The sequence below is a fragment of the Helobdella robusta genome (assembly GCF_000326865.2).
Source record: "Helobdella robusta unplaced genomic scaffold HELROscaffold_1678, whole genome shotgun sequence".
Taxonomy (NCBI): Eukaryota; Metazoa; Annelida; class Clitellata; order Rhynchobdellida; family Glossiphoniidae; genus Helobdella; species Helobdella robusta.
Window position 1 is genome coordinate 1,957 of NW_008703934.1, and position 1,308 is coordinate 3,264.

The following is a 1,308-nucleotide window of genomic DNA, read 5'->3' on the forward strand; positions in this document are numbered from 1 at the left end:
CGGAAATAGAGCAGGCATTCGGATCAACCTAATTTGGTTGATATTATTATTGTTGTTGTTGTTCGTGAAGGGCCCTCTACCATATGTTTTATCGAAATAAATGAAAAGATTTTCTAGTCCGGGTACATCTGGAATATTCCTTTCTAGGTGTTGGAGGGCATCATACAAACGGTTTATTGGCAAGAAAGCAATGCCATCTAGCATGCCAACAAAATGTCTAACATCATCCCTCTCTTTGTAAATGGTTGTTAGACCTAGCTCTGCTATCTGAATTTGAGATAACAAATAAATAAAAAATAAAAAATCCATAGCAAAATTTCATTCAAACAGGCAAAATGACAATTGATTAAAAATAGTTAACAAAGCATGCAACTATACCTTTCTCCATGTTGACTGTGTCAAATGGAAAAAACATCCTACAACTTCTACGTTTGCACCGAAGATATCATGTAAGGCACGTCTGGGGGCAATTTCGAAGTCTAACATAACAGTGGTTGGAGCCAAAATTATGTTGTGTTCTTGCGCCTTATCTTTAATTGCCCTAAAAACTTCTTCATTTCTTGATGTCATTAGGGCATAGGCGCATGTTACATAATGGTTAAGATAGGCAACTCTAATAAAGTACAGTTGGTGAAAAATATTTGGAGACAAGCTAAAATTACCGTCCATAAACCATCTGCAAATATATAATAGTTAATATATATCAAAAATAAGCGAAGTGGTTTAATTACAGATGGAACTTCAATTTCGAAGTAACTAATTAATTTAATAAGCCGCATTCTTCCTAAATAAATAAAATGTAACTACCTAGTACTTCTTCCCATTTGTTGTAATTGCACGAATGTTGAAAAAACAATTATCCGGTTGAATGGATTGGCTCCACTGTCGTAGATGATGACATTTTCGTTGCCTTCTCTCATCTGCCAAGCTTTTGGTATTTCGAATTCTGTATTGGATGGTTCAATTAGAATATTTTTGCGGCGTTGGTTTCTAATTGTTTTTGTCACGTGATCTTTATGGCCTACATTTGCTCTGTCTTCTTCATCTAACCCCGATAAAGCATCTGCATATATTTGGCTCGGTTTGGCCGTAGAAGATAGTATAGCAGTCTTTTTCATTTCATTCAAAACCTTCGCTTTTGCAATTTCTTCGGGTTCTGAAACATGGTTGTGTTCTTTCTGACACTTTATTTCAGTAATCTAATTATATAATTTAGTAAAGACAATATATATATATTGAAATGAATTTATATTTATATATCAGATTAACAAATAAAAAGATATATTGATTATTTACCTCAATGTTTGT

The 1,308-nt window shown here is 33.6% G+C and overlaps 1 protein-coding gene across 1 annotated transcript; it reads right to left on the reverse strand.

The window, feature by feature from the left end:
- Positions 1 to 372: 372 nt before the first annotated feature.
- On the reverse strand, positions 373 to 1,118 carry HELRODRAFT_184650 (hypothetical protein; the record flags this gene model as incomplete). The annotated part of the gene is made up of 2 exons (XM_009015822.1): positions 373 to 676; positions 808 to 1,118. The coding sequence occupies 2 exons, from the start codon at positions 1,116 to 1,118 to the stop codon at positions 373 to 375; spliced, it is 615 nt and encodes a 204-aa protein (XP_009014070.1).
- Positions 1,119 to 1,308: the final 190 nt, after the last annotated feature.